Genomic DNA, 21,414 nt, shown 5'->3' on the forward strand with positions numbered 1-21,414 from the left:
GGATAAATTAAAACCATTTCTATGATTTTCCTTTACAGAAAAATATCATCATAATAAACTATTTAAAAATATTTTATATTGCACCAGTAAAAGCAAATTTACATTAAATTACTCTATGGAAACATTCAATACATTAACACACCAGCCTAACTGAAACACTGATTTAAGTGTCAAAGTAGCTGACAAAAGAGTACAGTATGATGTAGGAAGAACAGTGTTATAATAAAATTGTTTTGTTTTAACACACTCAGTTTATTAAGCTAAGGAAGACTGTAACATGGTTAACACACTGAACTGAATACACTCCAGAGAGTCCTAGGAAATTTTCACAGGTATTCATAGATTTAGCTGAAAGCCAACAGACAGCCCTCTGAAATGTAAGTACCATACATCTACTTATTTATTAATTGAACAGAACATTCTGCACTGAAAAAGGTCTATAATGATCATCTAGTCCAACAGCCTGACCACTTCTGGGTTGACCAAAAAAAAAGTTAAGAGAATTATCCAATTGCCTCTGAAACAACATCCCCAGGAAGCTGCAGAGAGCAGTGAGGTCACTCCTCAGCCTCCTTTTCTCCAAAATGAACAAACCCCATGTGACAGCTGAGGAGTCCACAGCTGCTCCTCACTGGACAGCCCTTCCAGCCCTTCCACCAGCCCCACTGCCCTCCTCTGGGTGCATCCCAGTGCCTTCACAACCTTCCTCAAGTGTCCTGCTCTAAACCCCAAGACTTACAGAGACTCTTCAAGTTTGCATGGAGACATACAATAAAATTAAAATACATTTAAAAAATAAACTAAACAAAATAATGGATAAAACAATGTACAGTTGCTAGCTAAAGTATTATTTCACACTTCAGTCCCTAATACAACATAAGACTCTTCAACTCAAGTTCATTTTGTGCTTATCCACAAACTAAGAATTTGTTCCTAGGCTGAAAGAAAAGATTTACCAGTGCATTTCAAACAGGAAACTTTCAATATAAAGACAGTTTACACATGGAAAAATTGCAATAGTTTAAAGCTGCGATTACCAAGACTAAGTATGCTATTAAAACAAAATAACACTTGATGGTTTAAATGTACATAAAGCCCTTTGTCAACATAGAAGTCACAAGATCACAGAATCACTGAGGCTGTAAAAGACATCTGAAACTATCAAGTCCAACTCTGACTAACCACCACCTTATAAATCATATCATGACACTGAGTGCCACATGTAGAAAACAATTATCCTTTTAAATCTCCAGGGATGGTGACTCCACCATTCCAATGTTTAACAACCCTGTAAACAAGAGAAAAAAATACTACTGTCTTTCATATTATTATGATAGGCTTGACTTAATACATGTTGAGGACTTTGCTAGATACTTTCATTTTCTGCCAGCCTATGTGATAACAACAGAGGGTACACACTGCTGAGCTGCTTGCCTTTTGATCCTCTCTCTCACACTTGTCCTCAAAAGTGTGGAAACTTGCTGTCTCTCCCCACCTCCATGAGATTTATCATCATTATGCAGCAGCTTGTTTAATCGATTTTTTCCCCTACTGTAATGTAAATTTAGTTGGCTTGACAGCAGACTCCAAGAATCATGTCTGAATATCAACACAACTCATTGCTCTGCAAAAAATCCTGAAATATTTCATTAACTGATTTGTCACTATTCCTGTCTACATTTTAAAGTTCAAATTCTTTCTTGAAGCTCTCTCAGCTCCTTGCACTACAGAAAGGCAGTCTTGTGTCTTAGCATGGGTGACACAGATGTAGAGATAAAGGGAACCTTGCAGGACAAAATCAGAACAGAAGCTGATATATTAGTATTCAAAATTATTTATTAAGCAAAAGCACTTAACAATTTGATCATGACAAGGATCACAAATCCATTTCTAACAAAAGTATTTAGGTACTGCTGACGTACAACTGCAGGACTCCTGGGGTGGTTGTTTACGTTTGCATTCTTGCCTTTTGGTTTAAAATAACTGTTGAAATATGACCAAATAGGCTTTTCAATTGCTTACTTCCACAAATCACCCTCCACTCTTTAAGAGGAAATGTGCCTTAAAAAAAATTTCTTGTTTCTGATGAAGTCTGTCTTAATAAGAGGCAGATCATCCCATGAATTTCTGAAATATTATGCCAGTATATACTAGATTAATGCATTTTTGATAGAAGTTTGCATCTCTGATTCACTTTTCAGGAGATCATAATTAATTTCACTGAGTCTAAAATTCACCCATCAGTGACACTTTCTGCAACACAAGAAACTTGAATAATTAATTTATTTTATGTCAGTATTAAATAAAACCAATAAATTTCAGCTAGCACTATACAGTTTTCCAGAAAATAAAAGCATTCTCTTTGCAAATATACTAGTGGAATGTGAGTTCTTAGTCTTCAAAATGTACACCCAAGTTAGTAAAAAATATCTGTAATTTTTTTCCTTCTCTTTTTTACATTTATGCTTGATTCTCAACTTACTAGCTCCTGTAAGAAGACTTAAGTGACTGTTTTGATAGCTGAGGAAGTAAAAAAAAGTGTCTTAAACTGTGAGGATATTCTTGTTCTTAATTACATCCAAGCTCCACAAAATACGAACAAAAACCACAAACAAACTAAAGGATATGTAGCCATGACTTCTTCCCTCTAAAAGAAGAGCTCTAAAGAGCTTAGCATGATGTGCATGTGTGTTTAATTGATCATACTCAAGCAATAACAATAAGGCAAATACCAGAAATAAATCCAAAAGCTAAGTTTCAACTTACCTTTTAGTAAGTAGGATTACACATAAAAATAAATTTGTATTAGCTCCTTTGTAGATTCAGCATTTTTTAAAGTCCCTTATTTTAAAGTAAGGAATACACACATCTTTTTTTTTTTTTTAATTTAGAAGTACTGCATCATTCTATGATGTAAAATACAGAACTGACATAACACTTCAGTGCTAATTTCACCAAAAAGTATCTTTTCAACAAAGATGAATGACTCACAGCAAGACTGTGAAATAAAACTTGAAAAACCCGATGGTAAGGCAATCTCAAATTAAAACTGAAACCTGTATAAGATTGTTTCAGGGGACTTTCTTTCTCTGATTTGACTATGTGAAACAGAAAAATGAAAAAACATTCTTGTGTTAGCACATTCATTCTGATTCAAAAGGAATTAGACAGATGAGCTTCTTATTCCTGCAAAATAACTACCAAAATAAAATAATTAAGGTAGATGAAAATACACTGAAATTAAAGAAGTAAGACAGTGTATTTACTTTTCCAACAGCATACCTTAACTTGTAAAAGATCTCTGCTCAAGGTAAAACAAGAATTATTTGATTTATCAGGCTTAGTATCATAAGCATAACTGAAAACTCAAATGATTGCACATTTCACAAAAAATAAAATCTGCCATGATCTGTGAGGTACTACCAGAATTATAATTATAGACTTCTTACATTTTAAGTCCTATGCAAGATCTGGTTTTGCTTTTGTACATATCAAATCTGCTGCCATCATAGCTTAGAAAAGAAATTTCTACTGATGAGCAGTCAAAAGTGTCCTTTCTGTAACAGTTCTCTTGATTTCCAAAGGAACTGCACCTCTTCTGCAAACACAGAAATACTGAAAAATAAGCCAGGAATAAAGCTCTAATTTCCCTCATTGAGCATGTCAAGAAAAACTTGTGAGCTGCCCATTTCTTGTATTTTGGTGGGTCAGAAAAGAGCTTAAGCAATCTCTCTTCTGGTGAAGAAGTCACCAGAAAAACATATCCAGAGCCAGTCAACAGAAAACGTATATGAAGCTCCACAGTGTATTAACAGCATCAAATTTTATGGTTAAGTTTTCTTATATCTTAACACTGACTTAGGTCTATATAAATTTCCTCCTGCGAAATGGAGACTGTCTTAAATAATAAAAGATTATTAACATGAGTGGTTGTAAGGCAAAATTACCAATGTCATAGATAATTGATGAAGTGTTAAAAAGCAGTGTTTAGTTCTGAACTTTGTGCCCATACACTTGCATGTGGGTTGAGAAGCAGGAGAAAAATCTATTTCAATCACTTTCAATTCCACTTAAGTGCTGCTTATACTAGGTCTGTAACCACCACATTCAGCAGTGAGATACTGGTACACACATATTTTAGAAAGCTCATGTCTCAATTTTTAAATAATTTAATGAGTAGCCATTACCAAAATAATTTCAGATCAATAGATGCTAGAGGTGACTTTCCCTCCCTCCAGTCATATCCAAAACTCGTCTTTCAAGTCCATCTGTGCTGGCTGACAATCTTGCCAGCCCTGATCTGAGCTCTCCCCTTTGCATTTCAGCTGCCTCCTCCACCTCAGGCAGCCACAAAACACCACAGCTGAAGCAGGTGAGAGCCAACACAAGGGCTCTGCCAGCATAGTAGGTTAGTTATGTGCTCACTCCTTAATCTGCACATGACAGAATTGCCACCTATCTGTGATAGCTGTAATCTCACACAACAAGGAAACTTCTCTCCATGATTTAAGATTAAGACATGCTACTGAGGTGCTCAAATCTTTATCAACTGCCAGCAACTAAAGTAATTGTGGTACTACTGATCAAAAGTCTGAAAGAGACCCACTCTCAACCCATTTCCCAAAAGGGAAACACTTTAGCTACTGCAGAGAGAAGCACAAAGATCCCAAGTTTGCAGGTCATGGTTAAATTCACACAGAAGCATTTAACCCAGATTTAGCATCACAAAGTGTTTCAGAGCACTGGCACATTCAGTCATCCTCCAAAAAAGAAGGTAGAACTTAAACCCACCATCTTCCCTACTGATTGTGTTTCACAGATTCACAGAATCTGTGACTTGGATTGCAAAGGACTATGCAATTTCTAGCCCCACATGATGGGCAGGGATGCCACTCCCTAGACAAAGTTGTTTCAAGGCCTTTTCTTTGTCTTTGAGCTACACATTCTCGCTAGCATAAATGGTTATGTGAAAAGTTAAAGAGGAAGTAGCTTCAGATGAGAAAACATAAAATCTAATGAGAATTTGAAGCTTCTGCAGCTAATATACCTTTACTGACCCCATCTCTTGGTAAATATCTTTCACATACCTTGAAATCACTAGAACCTGCAGAAAAAGTACCTCATGACTTGAACAGAAACAGGTGAAGTTATCAGCAAATCTCTTCACAGCTTACCTCAGGATATTTCCCTGCAGCTCCTAAACCTCATGTGCCTGAGAAGTTACCTCAGCCTACACTGTGCACAGGGTGTTTGCTCAGTTCAGGTAAAGACATTCCAGGAGGGCAGATGTGACACCAGGCCGCTGGCCTCTAGCGGACTGCCAACAGTCCTGTACCAGTTAGGATGTGATCCCAACAGCTTCAGCAGAAAAAAGGGAGACAGATAAACTCCACACCCCATTCTAGTAGACCCAAGAGAATGAGAAGTTCTGTATATTGCTTTAGGATTGCTTTGATTCATTCTGTGCCAGAGCTGCTTCTTTCAAGGGAAGTCTTTAGGAGAACTACAACCACAGAAGAAATAGACGGACATGGGTTCAAAGATATCTCAATAAATAGGCAAATCTAGGTCTATACTGTGATTATTTGCTCTGAATATTTTTACCATATCCATATTGCATTAATTTACCTGTCATAACTAGACAGTAATATAGTAATTACACATTCCAGCATTCATTTTCTTTGAAAATGCTATATACGTGCAAATAAAAGCCATTTATGTTTATACCTTCACTCAAATCCACAGTACTTCATACAACAAATTAAATTTTAGAGAGATATACAGTAGTAAAATTTAATATTACTTTAATTGTGGCTTTTTATGACAACAACCAGTGCTCCCAGCTGATTAGGAGATAATATTTGTTCTCCCCCAACCTCTTAGGTGATCCAGAAAACTTTACCAGCTAACCCACTAGTCACTCCCCCACCCACCAAACCTGAATGATACTTCCTATCTGCCTACACCATCCTCTGATCCATTCCAAACAAACTAGGAGGTGTACTAGCTCTAGCTGCCTCAATCCTTGTCCTATTCCTCACTCCATTGCTACAAACATCAAAACTGAGATTCATAACTTCCGCCCTCTATCACAAATCCTCTTCTGAACCCTAGTTGCTAACGTCCTCATTCTAACCTGAGTAGGCAGCCAACCAGTAGAACATTCATTCATCATCACTGGCCAACTAGCCTCATTCATCCACTTAACAATCATCCTAGTTTTCTTCCCCCTTGCAGCCACCCTAGAGAATAAACTACTCAAATTCTAATTAACTCTAATAGTTTATAAAACCATTGGTCTTGTAAGCCAAAGATTGAAGACTAAACCCCTTCTTAGAGTTACCCTACCATCCTATCTCAGGAAGAAAGGATTCAAACCCTCATCTCCAACTCCCAAAGCTGGCATTTTTAACTAAAATACTTCCTGACACTAAAGAGCCCGAATCGCCCCCTGAGACATCCCTCACACAAGCTCCAACACCACAAACAGAGTCAACAACAATCCTCACCCCCCAATCAAAAGCAACCCCACTCCCTCTGAATACAACATAGCCACCCCACTAAAATCTGATCGGACCGACAACAGAGCCCCCCTATTCACCATCCCCTCATCCGCTAATAACCCCAACACACCCCGTATAACAAGCCCCACCACCACAACCAACCCTATCCCAAGACCATAACCAACAACACCCCAATTAGCCCAAGCTTCCGGATAGGGATCCGCCACCAGTGACACTGAATAAACAAACACTACCAACATCCCCCCTAAATAAACCATAACAAGCACAAAAGACACAAAGGAGACCCCTAAACTTACTAGTCAACCGCTGCTACACCCCTAGTAAGCCCCAACACCCCTAGTAAGGGGAAGGGTTAGATGCAACTGCCAACCCCCCTAGAACAAAACACAACCCTAAAAATAAAACAAATTCTATCATAAATTCCTACTCGGCCTCTCTCCAAGATTTATGGCCTGAAAAGCCATCGTTACAAAATTCAACTACAGGAATGCCTAGCTTTGCCTTTCGTTCCCCCCCCCCAGCATGTTTTCTTCATGCTTTCAGGGTATGTATAGTAATGCATCACACTCTCTGCCCCATCAGACAGTCCATGAAATGTAGGATAATCCACATCATATGTCATGCCACTCCATCAAAAACCCAAACATTATCTCCTAAACAGATGATATTTGGCCAGTACACTCACCAGACACATTCTTGTTTCAGGTACCATATAGCCCAAATGCTCCTACCCACAGCCAAGCTGCAAGTGTTACCCAAAGACCCAGAAACTTATCTACAGTACACAACACCCAATCTCGTAAATGAGGAATGTCCCAGTACACCTTTGAATTCCCCTAGTCTACAGGATTTGTCCACCTCCTAGGTAATATTCACGAGAGAGCACATTCTCATGGTCAGTATACATGTACCAGGACCACAGTGTAGCAATATAATTCACTTCTTGGTAAATTTTATCAAGAAGTCATTCCAAAATAAAGGAACACTTCTCCATTTTGTTTATTACACTGTAAACCCACTTGGGTGGAAATGAAATTATGTAGGTATACTTAAATTTCTGTTTAAATCTAGACTTTTCATTATCCCACTATAGTTGGGGGTGTGCACAAAAAATGTGAAGAGTGTCAAAACATTCTGATTTGCCATTGTCACATCTTCTAGGGGCACATTTCTTTAGCACAGGCTGAGGATTAAATATCTATGACAGTCCAAAAAATCAAAATAAGAATGGATGGTATTTAATGCAGCAATGTATAAACTGAATGTGTGACCAGAATTTCATCACTTTTCAATTTCAACACTGAAGTTCTGCTCCAGTTAATAAATTCAGTAGACATACAACTTGTATCATAACAGTTGTCATTGGAAGTCAATGACACTTAAATCAAACATGTTTCACTGCCTCGCTAGACTTAAATCTAACATATTAACTGGTATGTTTCAAAAAAATCCAAATCTTACCAGAAATGGCAATGCATTTCCTAATTCAAAAGTCTCTAGATCCTCAAATCAATTCAGTTAACGTATTACCTGGATCATTATGTGAGTGAGGCACAACAAAAACTTGAAGTGGTTCACTATCCCATTCATTTTCGTTGTATGTGATATCAAATCCTTGTTTCCAAACGCCACCATCTGGATTATCAAAAGGAAGAATGTCATAGACATCCAGCATCTAAAAAAGAAAAATTAAAGGAATATAAAACATGAATTCACAGAAACAGTTCTGCTATTAAAAAGTAAAGTTGTTTTCACCTAAAATGGATCAGCTTGTTCATTGCAGAGGGAGGGATGATGTGCCAAATGAATAGAAAACTGACAAATGAGAGCAAGTTTCAAATCACACTAGGACACCCAAGACACAGCTGCCAGGAAGAGGAGCCTTTGGCAGGCTCTGTTCTGAGAAAACTGACATTGATTAGGTAAACAGTAGGATTAAGAGCCTTAAGTCATAAAAATTATGGCAGCTCACAATGGTATTGGGCAGGAGGGTATGAAGAGAATTATACAGAATAACACAGAACACTAGACAGGGGAATGCAGGAAATGAAGGAAATAAACTGAGAAAGAAGTAATGACATGACTAAGAGAGAGATAGAGGCAAACATCAAAATCACAAAAAGGAACTGAAAGAAGCTATCAGCAAAAATGTCGATAACTACAGCCAACTGCTATAACAAAGCTTCTTATAAATTTCCTGTTCCCCAGTACACTAATTGTACAAGGAAGGACATATTTCACTTGTCAATGCAAATAAAAAGGTTACAGACAAATAAAGCAACTCTACAATTATTGTAACAAGTTCCTATGAAACTTAGGGAACACCATATAGCTTCAAAGAGAGTCTACTAATATGAGATTCATGAAAATTTTTTTTGTAAGGCTCTGGTTTGCTTTTAAGAAAGAAAACAACGTACAAACATGAATTGACATCAGACAATCAATTCCTGACATTCTAGTTTAATAATTAAACTTTAATCAGTTCCAAACCTATGTTAGAATACAATTGTACACCTGACAAACTTTCTACGAAAACCAATACATCTACACAAAAAAAAGGACTCTATAGCAGTCATTCACTACTTCAACTCCACAAGAGTTAAACCTTCCCAGTGGTAAGGTGCTTTCTGTCCTGCTAGGAAAACTTAAAAAAACTACCGACATCTGAAACAAATATCCAACTAAAGAAATTAAGGCCTTGCAAAAGTTGACTTTGGCCTCCAACCAGCTGATCTCTCATTTTTCCTCATCAACAGAACATGAGGAGAAATATAAATTATTATGGGTGAAGATAAAAACAGAGAGGTCACTTACCAATTTTCATTACAGGAAAAACAGACCTGACTTTAAGAATATTAAATTAATCTGTTGCCAAGTAAAATAGAGTTGGATAGTGAGAGATAAGTCAATGATGTTTCCTCTCTGTCATTCTCTCCTTCTCACATGTTTTGCCTGCTCCAGCATGAGAGCCACAAGCCATGGCATATCAGGAACTCTTTCAGTATGGATCCCCCACAGGCTCCAGTTCCTCCTGAAAATATCCACCTACTATGGAGAGATCCCGCACAAGTTTCAGGGAAACTTTTTCTCCACTGTGTCTTCCCAACCTGCTCCAGTGACTAGAATGCCTTCTCTGCTTCCTTCATCAAGGACCAGGGTGTTCATAGGACGGTTCCTCCTCTGTTTTTAGCCTTTAGACTGTCAGGCAGCATTTTACCCTTTCTTAAAACCCATTCTGCCAGAGGTACTGACACATCTTGGTGATGGAGGCTGTACCCTGTGGTGGGTCTGGAGCTGTGTCTGGCACAGGGCAGGTCTGTCCTCTCCTCACATTTACTGGAGACCCTCACTGCCAACACCTGGACATCTGCACCCAGAGCATTCAACCCTCACCTCTGTGAAACACTTACTTAAGAACAGTCAATAAAATATATATTCATCACATATTCATCACATAAACTTCATTAACATTAACAAAAAATCCCCAATATTTCCCATACTAAAATCAAAGTGACATAAAAATCCTGAGAAAGGGAATTTTTTACAACACCCACACACAAGGTAAATCTCCACTCCTTGCCCTTTTCACCTCATAAGAACAACAAAAGAATCCCCACAGTTATTTCACTCTGGCAATGTTTAGTCCAAGTTTTAGCCATACCACTCCCTATCTCTTAATCCTCAAGACAAAGATTCTCTGCTTAAAGATAGAGCAGTGGGTTGACCTTGGATGGGTTGCAATCTGACAGCCAGAAAAGGTCAATCCAACCACAGGCCTTCAGCTTAAGGCATAAAGGAAACTAAGTAATGTAAGAAGGGAAAGCAACTCAGTAATCCTACATCTAGCAGAGCCTCAGCTGGGCCTGCAATGTGCACTAGATACCTAAAACCTGTGAGGGATTCCATGTACACCAGGCATCTCTGGCCTGTGTGAGATGATCTTATCACATCACTGGTTCCCCAGGATTGCTTCAATCTTTGGACAATATTGATTAGTGGAAAACACAGGTTTTGTGCAATACTTGAACATCTGTTCATTCTGTACAGTCAGCATGAAGGGCCCAAATAAGGTTTATGCTGAAGTTGGCCAGCCTAATAGCATATATTGTAAATACCTATTAGGCTAATTTATATATTAGATAAATAATAAATAATACATATTTTATATAATATAGATAATATTTTATTATTTCATATTTTCTAAATATAGTCTTTTCTAAAACCTGAGTTTGAAAAACTATATCTTTTCTCTGCAATACAATGTTCTGAAGAAAATTTAAGTGCATACTTTGTAAATTTGCCAGTTAACAATGAATGGCCTTAATACTGATAAACTTTTTGGACATTCCAACCATGAAAATATGATTTGATTTAAAAAGTAGTAATTCATTGAATTCCACACATTCCGACGAGTTTTTCTTATGGATGTAGTCTGAATTCAACAAGCAACTTTCTGCTCTCTTCAAGATACTAATTTTTACAGTCTTAACATTCATCGGTTTTTTCCCTTACATCCACCACTTTACAGCAATTTCAAACCAAGCTGATATGACTATGAGCTCAAGAGACAGAAACTGTGATTCAGGAAATAAGACTTGGAGTCCCTGACTTATCATCTAGAGATGTTTGCTGCCTTGCAAAGCCGTAAATCCTGGGTATTGTAGAGGAACTGCTGAAGCTTGTCCAACTCAATGGCTACTATCCCTTGTTATACTTCCATGTGGCGATCAGTGATACTGCCAGAGGCAGCACAGGCTGCATCAAAACTGACTGCAGAATTCTACAGGTAATCAAGGTCACAGGCGGTGTCCTCTTCTATCTGCCAGTGAGGGGGATAAGACTGTGAGAGGAGGACACTGCCAGTATAGATAAATAATTGGCCTCAGAGTTGGTGTTTGGGGTCCTCTGACCCTGTTTTCAGATCTGTGTCTGCTTGGGAGAGAAGAGATCCAGCTAAGGGCAGCAGAGGTACCTTTGCCAGGAAGACAGCTGAACTATTAAGGAGCTTCTGGCTAAGAATAAAAGGGGACTGAGAGAATCAACAGCAGCCCTGTCAGGGAGTAGCTGTCAGGAATGATGTCACATGGAAGGATTTTCAAAAAAGTATAAGAAATCAATAAACCTAGATCACCTCCAACATCTGTAGACAAGCAAGGAAGTACCTACAAGACACAATCACACAGAAATCCCCAAAATCCTTCCTGGCAAATCAGCATGCTGGAGTGCCTCTCTGAAGGCATCCTGGCCTGTATCAGAGACAATGTGGCCAGCACAATCAGGGAAGTGATTGTTTCTTCTGGAAACAGGGCCAGCTCAGGGAATACCTAAACCAGTCAGACCTAAACCAGTAAGTCCATGGTCCCTGGTGGGATGCACCCATGAGTGCTGGCTTTTGTCTGCAAGGCCACACTTAAAAGGCTTTGAAGGATCATGGTGATGAGAAGTGCCCAAAGGCTGGAGGAAAGACACGTCTCTCCTGTCTTCAAGAATGGCAAGAAGGACCACCCAGGAAACCAAAGGCAGAGAGTGCAGAGAAGGTAGAGCCAGTCTCTTTCCAGTGGTGCCCAGAGACAGGATCACAGGTGATGGGCACGCACTGAAAGTTCCTCCTGAATATCAGGAAAAGCTTTTTGCCTGTGAGGGTGACCAAGCACTGGCAAAGGTTGCCCAGTCAGGCTGTGCACTCACCATCCTTGGAGATACTGAAAAGTCACCTGGACATGATCCATGACACCTGACTCTTGGTAGCCCTGCTTGAGCAGGTGGTTGGACCAGATGACACCCAGAGTTCCCTGGCAACCTCAACCATTCAGATTCAGAGGTTAATTAAAAGCAGTTTAAAAAAAAGACAAGAAAAACCATCAAAAACTTCCACTGAAATCAACTAAAGCCAGATCAGGCTGGAATCCCTACAATTACGAAAAGAAATCTAAAAGACAGAAGTTAAATCTTTTTTCTCTTTCGTACAACACCATCCTCAGTAGGAATTGTGCAAAGGATTAATTATAAATTGCATCATCACTCAAACAAGTTACATGATTGCAAGTGAAGAATAAATTCCAAGCCAGTCAGCAAAAGGCAAAAGAGGTTAAAGAAAGTATTTCACAGAGATATTTTAGATTCACATCTAAGTATAAAATACTGATATAGCAATAAAGGACTTTTTATAAACAGTAGACAGATAGAAATTCAAAAAGGATGCTGCCTGTCTTCATTGTAGCTGCTTCAGAAGATAGCCAAGCTTCTACAAGCTTTTTATTAAACCATTGGGAAGGTCATTCATTGTCTTTTTTCTACATGGGCTTATTCTTTCTCTATACTGAAGGACTCAAACTGCTGAAATTATATAAACCTCATGAAAACATCATAACATCTTAACAGTGAATACTAAACTACTTCTCAGAAGAAATAAAAGCATATATCGTGCCTCTTCAAACCACCTTTTCAAAGAGTGATTCATGTCTCATTTTCAAAAAGAGTAACATTATTAAGCCTGATGTTAGATGCTTCAGTAGTTGAAATGGACAAGAGGAGGAGACACCTCACTGTATTATTTAAAAGACCTTCAAGCTCAGCATGATGGCTATTGAGAATTCCATCTTCTCTGAGCACAAATGCCAGATACTTCTTGAACTACTAAACTGAAAAAGCATCAGGTCACATCCATATTGAATCTAGTCATCTTCATTTTTGTTAGTTTATTATCTGTCTCTATTATTTATCTTTTGGGGGAAAAAAGTACACATTAGTCTTTTACCTGATTTAAATTATAGCATTCTCAAGTCACCTCTATTTTCAGTTTCCAGTTCTGTTACAGGTTTCCAACAACTTACAAACAGCACAAGTAGAAGTAAACAATTTCTTGATTTACAATTCCTCCATGAAAAAAACATCCTTCATCCTTTGGTCTCATTTTGTTAGAAACTTGGTTTTTCTGTTTTATGAAATCACATATCTTTGAGCGACAAATCTAGCAATATTTCTCAATGTATCATCACAAGTTTTTTTAATCCATATTTGAATATCTTCTTACAATGATTTCTCCATTATGGGAGACTATAATCAACTTCCATGATTTATTCAGTGAAAATTCTTTTGTCTTCATTCTGTAAAGTTTTTTTTTAAAATCCAAACACTTAATCTCACCTATATTAGCTCTTACTACTTTCTAGTCTCTCATATACCCACCTGAGAGACAAATATGGGAGAAGTAATGTAAAAATCTGTAGGTTTAAGTTAATGTTTACAAACATATTTCTTTCAAAAAGCGCTCAAAATAATTATTGAAAATGTCTCAAATAAATTAACTGAGCATGCAGAATACATCAGGGTTGGTAAAGTATTAAACAGTAAAACTGTTTTTAGTTTTACTATTTAGATCAGTGATTTAGATCAGCTTGTTAACATGGTGCTAGAGGAATTCTGCTAAAGTCAAGGTCTTTTAAAGTCAAACACAAGTCTAGATTCCATAACTGAAATGCAGTTCAGACTCACAGGGTGAGAAACTAACTGTGTACAGAAGCACAATTACAGTGACTTAATGATGGCAGTGAATAACCTGCTGAGCAGAGGGTGCAATGCAATGACACAGAGAACATCAAAGTCCTCCTCCCTGCACAAGGAAGAAAGGAAAGTGTGAGTAGGAGAACAGTGTGTTTTCTTCTTATCTACATGTGAATATACATAAAAACAAAGAAAATTATCCAAAAGCAGTATAGCGACAATAGATCTCCATTAGGTAGGTAGTAGGTAGTTGGGTGATAGCAGGTGTATATTCTTGTATTCTCCATGTGTGAAGCAAAAAACAAAAAGCAGTTTTAGAAAACATGTTTTACCTTCTATTCATAACCGGTTAACATACCCAAGAATTTAAGATAACACATTTTATCTCAAAATTCATTTACTAGAACTTATTTTTAATGCACATAACAAAGTACATCACCTAACATAGTAATAGATTGTACAATGAATAACCTGTTAATAAACCACTAACTTGAAAGCCTGTAACCACAGCTCCAGATGTTTCACTTCCCTGCACAGAAGTCTTGATGCATATCAGACACAAAAAGAGGTGTTCAGATACTGCCTTTAAAAAGCCTACTTTCTCTATAAAAGACATTAAGGTAGTGCCTATCCCTGAAGAGTTTAAAAGTATTAAGCATGATACATCAGAGGTTAAATTTGTTCTAATATGTGCATTTATTTGTCTGAAGTCCACTGTCTTTCTCCTGTAAGAGAAATACTTCAAATTCTAAAATGAGAAAGCTGGACTTCAAAATTTAATCTTTGCTTTAGAGCACTATGAATATTTATAGTACTCCCACAAGACTCACAAAAACAGTACAGATCACAAACTTCACAGAGTATTCTCAGTGCTCCTGAATCACTCCATTAAAACTGAATATATAAGAGTCCATGAACTCAAAAGCATCACCAGAAAGTAAAATAAATTCAACTTGAAGTGTTTGACTTTAAAAACTTCAACCTCCACAGTTTATGCCAAGCAGTCAACATGGTATATGTTCCTCCTTTCTGATCAAAGTGCCTATACAAACTGAAGACACACAGGAATGCTGAAATATAGAAATGACATTCAAAAGGGAAGACAGGACCCTTTATGAAATATTGATTTTTTTGAAATTACTAATTCTTGCACATTCTTTACCTACCCATCGAGTTTCATCTACAAATACATCCCTAAAAGTAAAATCTATTTAAACCACACCTATCCACTATTTCCAGTTTATTTTTCATCAGTTTTAGAAGAGTTTGAGGAAACTCAAATAAATACTCAAATAAATTGTTTCCAAATAATTGGTGGGACAATAATCATGGTGAGGTGTTTTATTTTTTACAAAAAACTTTTAAGTTTTCTCAAATGTTGGCTCTTCATAATCATTACTCAATTTCCAGAGAACTTTTAAAAAAGATATAAAGGAAGAGTTTCATAACATCTGTTAAATACAGCAGTCACTTCAACAATTCTATTATGTCTTAGTACCAAGATTTTAGCAGCAACTCGACATTTTTAGATTTAAACATACAGTGGCAACTAAAACTCCAGCAGAATCAGAAAGACATACTGCTTACCTGTACACCTGAACTGTGAGTTCCACTTTTTGAAGCAAACAAACAATCCTCAGAATCAACTGCAAGCAAAGCTGAAGCAGAAGGGAACAGCTCAGAAACAGATCCTTGACCGACGTTTACAGCCTCTGGATTTTTTTGTCCATCCTTTACTGATTCACTCAGATTGATCACAGAATCGCGTATGTTTGAAATAATCTCATTATTTTCTGCCAACAGGCGTTCTAAATGATCTATTTTTTCTTGCAATATTGAAAGCTGGCCCTAGGGGAGAGAAATAGAAAGTAAAGTTTAATTATTTCTCAGAAAAATTCTTGACAAACCCAAAAAAAACCCAACAACAACCAATTCACAATAGTATGTGATCACACAGAAAATTCAAATATATCTTTATTTTATATTTTACATAAAGGCAAACTTACAAGGAATTGATGCAACAAAGGGAACTTTCTCTTTTCAACCCAAGAGAAAATAGCAAAAGATACATTTTTCCTCTGTGAACTTGAATTCCCTGCACAAGGTTTAATCAGTGATACAAAGATACTCTTTAAAGTCTCATGCTGTCAAGCAGCAATTATATCCAATACAACTTATTTCACATCTTTCATTTTGAAAAACCTGATCTTTTTATTTATCAGAACATCAAACAGAAAGCAATTTTTTACAAATCAGTCACATCGTGATGGGATTAAGAAGATATTGTAAACATTTTAGGTTTTTTCCCATACAAGTAAAATATAAATACCATTTTTCTGATTTTCAGCAGAAGTTGGAGAGAAATTAACAAAAGAACTTCATGGATGTAAGAGATCCCTTAACAGCCTGATCACAGGAATAGTCAGTATAATTGGACCATTACAATCATCAAGAAAATCCTGTAAAAGAGATATCAAGCTAAGGGCATTTTCAGCCAGAAGGTCATCTCCAATCGCCAAACAACAGGATTTTATAGATATTCTAGAGAGCTCCACAAGAGGAAGGCTGCAGAACAACACCAGCGTGAATTGAAAGAAGTCAATGCATCTTCCAGTGCAACTTGGAAGAGACAGATCCCACAAAGCAAATTAATGCTGTCTAATCACTATTGCTGGCATGCAGGAGGAAACAAAGCCAATCAAGACACCCTAAAACTGCCCTCTCTCATGGACTATCCACTCCTTCCAAATTATTTGAGGGATGCTTTTTATCACACATGAATGTGCTAGCTTTTACAGCATCAAAAAGGCCAGATTATTTAATATGACCTTAGGGATATCTATCATCATTAACAGTAATTTCTTTATTTCCTCAGAATGACTTTATTGTAACAAGAAGTGACAAGAGAACAAAAAAAAAAACAGTCACTCTCTATTATTAAAGTTGAATTCAGATCTGAAAATATACAACACATTATTAGATATTTTTGCAAGCAGCTGTCACAACAACAAAACCTGCTTCAGTTTCAGGTATCTACATTTTACCATTACATTCAAGACAAATACTACTGATTCAGTAGACAGTTACTCTGTGACTTATGGTTTTAAGGACTTTTTCCCAGCACCACTGCCTTATTTTCTTAGGATTGTAATATAATATTAGAAACAACATCTTTACATGACACTTTTTTCCCTTTCAACAGTAATATAATTGAAATATTTGCCTTTTTCTTTTCAGCAGCTGTAGCTTGCAAGGATTATGTCGCCTTTCTCAATTGATGTATACATTCTTTCAAATTCCCTTGGCTTTGCAAAGTCCTCAGGAATTAAAAAAATAAAAAAAGAAAACCAAACACTCAGCAAGAGTTACCAACCATGCTTTTGGATTCTAAACTACATCATAACTACAGTCATAACTACAATTCTACCTTTATGGAAGTTCTTAATAATTTTCAGACAATAAGTTTTAGTATTTCTTTAATGCTATTAGCTTGTCTCCGCATTTTATGGGCTGTGTAAAGTGCCGGTCCACTGCTTGTCTCTGTTTCTGAGATTGATACATCCTGAAAACAGTAACAGGTTTTAAAATGCAACACAGGCAGACAGCTACTGTTTCCAAAAAAGACAAAAATATATTTTGACGACAAAACCAGATTAAGCTAAATGAGATGTAGGAGCAACATCCTAGAATCCCAACAGTTTAAAGATAAATTCTAGAAACTTATAAAATCAATGAACTGAAAACAAAAAGAAATCAATATGCAGATGATGGAATACTGAAAAGAAAAAAAAATAGAATAAACAGACTGTAGTCCCATGCCACCTGGTGGCACAAAAGAAACAACCAGACTAAAATCTTCCAAATGCTGTTAAAGATACTGTGTACACATTTCTATGTAAAATTAGTGTTTTCCCTTGCAATATCTGTAGTATTTTGAAAGTAAGAAGGGCTTCTCTACATGAAGCCTAATAGCCTATTATGCCACTCAATCTAAAAATAACGTATATAAAACAATACTTGATAGGGGCTTTACAGGCTGCCCAACAGAGGCTCTGATCTTTAGATTCCTAGGAAGTTACAGCACAGCTGCCACCCATACAAATCATTCCCAGCTTCACTGCATATATCTACAGTTCAGAGTTATCAAGTGTGCAAGCAGCTAAAGTACTGCTCACACCTATCCCATCACTATCAACACTGTCTCTACAACTGTAAAATCAGACAACTGTTTAAAATTTTTATTCTCATCTATGTATGCTGTAGAAGTATTTTACACCTTCTTCCACAAAAAGTCTCACATTGCCTAGCAATAGCCTGTGAACTACCTGGTCAGATAAAACACCACCCATCTGGTCTATGTCATCTAGCCAATTATATGCTCTCCAGGAAAACAACAGACACAGTGGAAAACAAACAAATAAAAACCTCATAAAATAAGTGTTTGATTGATCCTTCCACCAGCATATAATGCCAGTCTCCAGAAGACAGATATAAACTTCCTCCAAATTTGGAGGTCATGTCATATTTGATGTCTTTAAGACATACCTTTCATTTAACTTTTTATACGTTAAGCCTTGAAAAATCTATAACAATTCTACCAGTTTACTGGTTTTTATGTGACAAAATATTTTGCTTTGTAAACCAAGTTCTCTGTCTACAAATAGCAATTTGTTACCAGATGACCTTCAAACATCAACAACTTCATATGTTGCTACAAACACCCAGCAATAATTTTTAAGCTGCAAGGTTTCAGCCTACCTACGACACTTATTTTCAGAAGTCTGTTAAAGTATGTTACTCTAACTGTGGAGATAGATCTTCTGTTATTTGGAGAAAGAAATCCTTACAAAGATGTCCCATTATGAAACCTAACAGAGGACATTAATATAGAAAAGTCTGCTTTCTTTTCTGGAGACTGTGAGATACACCATGCCTCTCTTCTAAAGCTTTTAACCATGCCATGTGCCAACTCAGCTTGAATGCAAAACACGAAATAAAAAGCTACAGTTAAGAACATGTAACCAAGACTTCATGAAATACCCAAGTTCAAACTGCAGGAAATCAAATTTTTGAAATCATCAAAATGGTTTTGCTTTCTGTTGTGAAATGTCAGATCCATGAGAATTAACTTTAAGAAGCAATAGCATCTCAGACTAGAAATGGATCCCAGCCTCCATTCAATATGAAAATAATTTATGTCAGGAATTCATTCTCAAGGTGAAAATTTCACATGGATCCCAATTATGCAAAAGCTAGGTCTATTTTCATTGCACATTCACTATTTCTTATTAATTTTAAATAGATAGTGCCTGTTCAATAGTAAAATTATTTTAAAATATGAGCTGAATGTGAAAAACACGGCAAACTCTTCAAAACAATGAGTTAAACAGATGAAAATAAATTCAGTTTCAACATTTTTAAAGGAAGGCAGCAGACTTCAAATATCAAGGCCAAACAGTACCAAACTGAACTTACTCTAAAGCTGTTTTATCTTATTAATTGCTAGTAACAGACCTTGTCTTACCAGAAAAACAGATTATAAGCATGTTACAGGGAACACTAATTAAAAGACAAAACAGAGATCCTCGCCATTACTAAAATCATACTCCAACAGTATTCTTTTAAATTAAAATTTCAATTTTTCCACACATTAGAGGGTTAGCAGGAAGATTTGTTAAGTTTTTTTTAATCTGAGCAGAGATGCACCAATTCTGTCTGAAATGTTGGGTTCTGTATGGCTTTGTAGATATTGAATAGCAAAACTTTAGTAGGTACACAAGTCGTAAATGTCAGCAAAACTATCCCTGACTTCACAGCATCAAGTCTTCTCAGAAAAGAAGGAACCTTGATCCAAGACTTTGAGAAATGCCTAAATGCACCAAAAATTGGAGATACATGACGTATATCCCAGTACAAGTGAACTCTAAAGGATGCTCTGTTAATCTACATTGCTGAATGTGTAAATAAAGATTTTTTAAAAAAGCAATAAAGCCAACCCTTCTGTTACTTCACAGCATAGGAAGCACTTCTACAAGAAGTGCAAAGTGCCAATAAATCTACCAAAAGTAGGTACAGCTGCTTTGGTAGGAGAATGGCATCACATGAGCAGCACACCTGTTCGCGCCCCCTGTGATTACACAAGGTTGCCTTAACCAACAGAATTTTCTCATGTGAAAGCACCACAGATCCACACACCCTCCTCCCATTTGGAACACCTGTGTCCACACCTGTTAGCTGCCCTGAGAAACCTGCCACTATCACCACATGAATCAGCTACATAAACAGCTCCTTATGCTTCAGTCACTCTGAACTTTTCAGCAGTTTTCATGCCCCAAATATTCCAGGGCAGTCTGCTTTCCTACTGCCCTCTGCTTGTCCTTCTCTGTTTGCTCCTGACACCAGTCTGATTCACAGCAAGGACTCTCCAGAAAGGAGCACAGTGACACCCCACACATGGAGGAAAGCCCAGTAACACAATGACAGTCCAACATGTCTCATTCTGAGGAAGTAGAGAGTGTTCAGTTTCTCCTATCTAAACACTGCACATTGCAGAAAAGGTGGTAGTTGGAATTTTCATTTCCTGAGTGAATGCAGACTTCTTCTCTAAATGCAGACCAACAGACCACTAGTGATCACTTCATCAGGAAAAAGACATCTTGCTCAAATAACTGAAGAGGGAGTATGACAGGGCCACAGGTGAGATCTCATAGAAACAGGCAGGCAAAGGAGAAATCCAGATTAGAGGCTTCTGATATTATGTCAGCAGAATTTGGTTATTTACATCCAGACTCAGCCAGCAACCACTGAGTGCTGGGTTCAAAACAAGCCAGAACCCATTCCCTTTCTCACCCACATGGAGAAAAAGGAGACCACAAAGGAGCTGCCAGTGTCCTGCATTAGAGTCTCTGGTGTACCAAAGAACTGTGGTGAAGAAAGTGGAGCACCACAATGGACAGAGCTCTCCAAAGGACATGTAATTTGAGGTCATTGCCTATACACATTCACTACAGTAAGCAGTGAGGAAGCAAAGTCTCATTTTCTGACTGCACCGAATGGCAGTCATCATAACAGTCTTCTTCACCAGTCTTGCCAGTGACTCTATCCAGGTACATCTCTAGAAATCATGAGCTATCTTTGCCAAAATCTTGATATAAACTCTGATGAGATGCCAGTTTATCAAGATGGTAACACCAGGAGGCATTCTTTGTTCGCTATCAGAGCACTGTAGTGAACAGAAAATACTAAATATACAATTAAACATTCGCCTCCTGCACAGAAAAAACAAGCAGGTAAAAGTTAAAAATGTAACCCAATGTATGATCAAAGCTTGATATTTGAGTACACTGTTTCTGCGTGTATTTTCTTTGCAAAGCAGGATACAGAACAA

At 37.2% G+C, this 21,414-nt stretch overlaps 1 protein-coding gene across 1 annotated transcript in view; it reads right to left on the minus strand.

The window, feature by feature from the left end:
* MAN2A1 (mannosidase alpha class 2A member 1) overlaps window positions 1–21,414 on the minus strand; it is a 107,059-nt gene that overhangs the window by 79,630 nt on the left and 6,015 nt on the right. Inside the window, exons 2-3 of the mRNA XM_071448570.1 lie at window positions 15,615–15,875; window positions 8,055–8,199 (exon numbers count right to left, since the gene is read on the minus strand). Coding sequence (XP_071304671.1) covers window positions 8,055–8,199; window positions 15,615–15,875 — 406 coding nt within the window. The remainder of the gene's footprint in view (window positions 1–8,054; window positions 8,200–15,614; window positions 15,876–21,414) is intronic.

This window comes from Agelaius tricolor, unplaced genomic scaffold (assembly GCF_023055355.1).
Source record: "Agelaius tricolor isolate 1412-34295 unplaced genomic scaffold, bAgeTri1.0.p SCAF_27, whole genome shotgun sequence".
NCBI lineage: Eukaryota > Metazoa > Chordata > Aves > Passeriformes > Icteridae > Agelaius > Agelaius tricolor.